This window comes from Austrofundulus limnaeus, unplaced genomic scaffold (genome assembly GCF_001266775.1).
Source record: "Austrofundulus limnaeus strain Quisiro unplaced genomic scaffold, Austrofundulus_limnaeus-1.0 Scaffold470, whole genome shotgun sequence".
NCBI lineage: Eukaryota > Metazoa > Chordata > Actinopteri > Cyprinodontiformes > Rivulidae > Austrofundulus > Austrofundulus limnaeus.
The window spans coordinates 372,511-374,770 of record NW_013952872.1 but is presented as its reverse complement, the minus strand read 5'-3'; the positions used below and the strand labels follow the sequence as shown (position 1 = coordinate 374,770).

General features: G+C 42.3%; 1 protein-coding gene across 2 annotated transcripts in view; it reads right to left on the bottom strand.

The window, feature by feature from the left end:
• The window catches only part of scinlb (scinderin like b), a 26,606-nt gene that overhangs the window by 7,391 nt on the left and 16,955 nt on the right, over nt 1-2,260 (bottom strand). For both annotated transcript variants that reach the window (XM_014025353.1, XM_014025354.1), the window contains 4 exons: nt 1,888-1,976; nt 1,585-1,800; nt 1,383-1,516; nt 1,221-1,311 (listed from right to left, as the gene is read on the bottom strand). In XM_014025353.1, coding sequence (XP_013880807.1) covers nt 1,221-1,311; nt 1,383-1,516; nt 1,585-1,800; nt 1,888-1,976 — 530 coding nt within the window. The remainder of the gene's footprint in view (nt 1-1,220; nt 1,312-1,382; nt 1,517-1,584; nt 1,801-1,887; nt 1,977-2,260) is intronic.

Here is a 2,260-nt window from a genome sequence, read left to right as displayed (position 1 = left end):
ACTCTGCAATGGTCTCCATTAAAACCAAGTCTGGTTTGCCCATTGATTATTGTACATCCCCCGTCACTTTTTATCAGTTAGAGTTTTAATCTAAGATCATCTCATGTTGAGGAACAATGAAGTTACAGCCAATTAGATAAAACATAATTATTTTATGTGCAACCTCTGAAGATCTTACACATGCTCCAGAACTGGTCTTCATGGTTCCTCTAAAACCTCCAGAACTGATCTCCTTGGTTCCTCTAAAACCTCTAGAACTGGTTTCCTTCGTTCCCTCTAAAACCTCTAGAACTGGTCTCCTTAGTTCCTCTAAAACCTCCAGAACTGGTCTCCTTGGTTCCTCTAAAACCTCCAGAACTGGTCTCCTTAGTTCCTCTAAAACCTCCAGAACTGGTCTCCTTAGTTCCTCTAAAACCTGCAGAACTGGTCTCCATGTTTCCTGTAAAACCTCTAGAACTGGCCTCCTTAGTTCCTCTAAAGCTGGTTTTCTTCGTTCCTCTAAAACCTCCAGAACTGGTCTTCTCAGTTTCTCTAAAACCTCTAGAACTGGTCTTCATGGTTCCTCTAAAACCTCCAGAACTGGTTTCCTTCGTTCCCTCTAAAACCTCTAGAACTGGTCTCCTTAGTTCCCTCTAAAACCTCTAGAACTGGTCTCCTTAGTTCCCTCTAAAACCTCTAGAACTGGTCTCCTTGGTTCCTCTAAAACCTCCAGAACTGGTCTCCTTGGTTCNCTGGATGTTTTATGGACTGTTGTTAGAAGAAGAGGAGTTGCTCCTCAGAGGGAAACACTTTGGTTCCATGGTTTCTTACATGTGTTGATGCCATCATCTTTTTCAGAACTRGGGTTGTAGATTTGTTTTGCAGTAAATTGGTGAAGTTAAACAAATCCATCCCTAATAATTAGTTTTTAAGAGGCTGCTCAGAGGATCTACAGCAGCCACTGTTTGAACAAAYACTGCCCTCTGCTGGTTAACTACTTATTTTTTAATGATACTGTAGTTTTATTATTTTATTTGGATCATTTCAGGAAGTGTTTTTTCTGTATCTGTGGAGCAGAATCTTGTGGTTAAACACTTGCTGTATTTATTTATATCAGCAGAAACAGTACTGCGATTCTCAGTAAAGATACTTTTTAACTTCACTTGAGTTTTAAGTCAAACGGGCTTGAATTGATATCATTTTAATGTCATGTCTAAATGTCTGGTGAGTAGTGTTCACACCTGAACTGGAGCTCCTCCCATTGAGTCATCCAGCTTCACTGTGAGGAAGGCTGAAGCTGCCAGTTCATCCTGGGTGCACTTCAGTCCCTGCCTGAAGGAGGAAACACACACTGAGTGACACTCCTTCAGATCAGCACCTGGATGTTCTGGTGTTGTACCCACCAGGTGTAAATGATGTGTTGCTCCCGGCCTCCCTGCCCGTAGCTGTACAGGATGAGGTAACAGTCTCCACCGTAAAAGTGACCATAGTTTGCAGGATCYACAGGCACCTTTTCACCGTTCTCAACCCGCCAGATCTAGGCATCAGACCAGACGTCAGCCGAAGTCTCCATGACAGAGTTTCACCTTTTTACCACGGTCCTACCTGGATCTTGCCCTTGCCGTTGTCCACCATGCCGTGCTGAGCTGCCATGCTGCTGTTTGAGTGAAGAGTGGAGGCATCGAAGGGGATTTGTTCCACTTTAGCTATGCGGCCGATGSTGAAGGCTTTACTGGGTCCAGTTGTCTGATCCTTGTCCTTCCAGTCACAGAAGAACTGCTTGAACAAAGTGGTCTCAGATCCTGCAGGAAGAACTTGGATCTGAAAGTGAAGCTCTTCGTTTAGTTTGGGCTTTGTGATGTTGAATTCTGGATGACTTTTTGATAAACACAAATAAGTCAGAYTTACCTGCGTCTTACTGCTGTATCCTTTATCTTTGATGAACTGCTCCCCTGCAGACATGGCTGCTTTACGCTCAGACGTGTTGGCCTTTGGACCTGTTTGGAGTCGGAGACAAAATGAGAATAACAAAGATCTAACTCAAATAGGTGAACAGAGTCTTGAAAAACTATTCAAACCCCTGAACGTTTTTGCATTTGTCACATAAAACCACAAACTTCAAAGGGTTTTACTGGGATTTCATGTGAGAAACCAGATGTCCTGTTTTTATGGGGTGCCGTTTATAAAGTTACACAGTCAAAAAAACACCAATATTTTTATTTAATTTAGCCTTTTATAAGAAAAAAAACAGATTTATTTTTCAAAGTCAGTTTTTCACCAT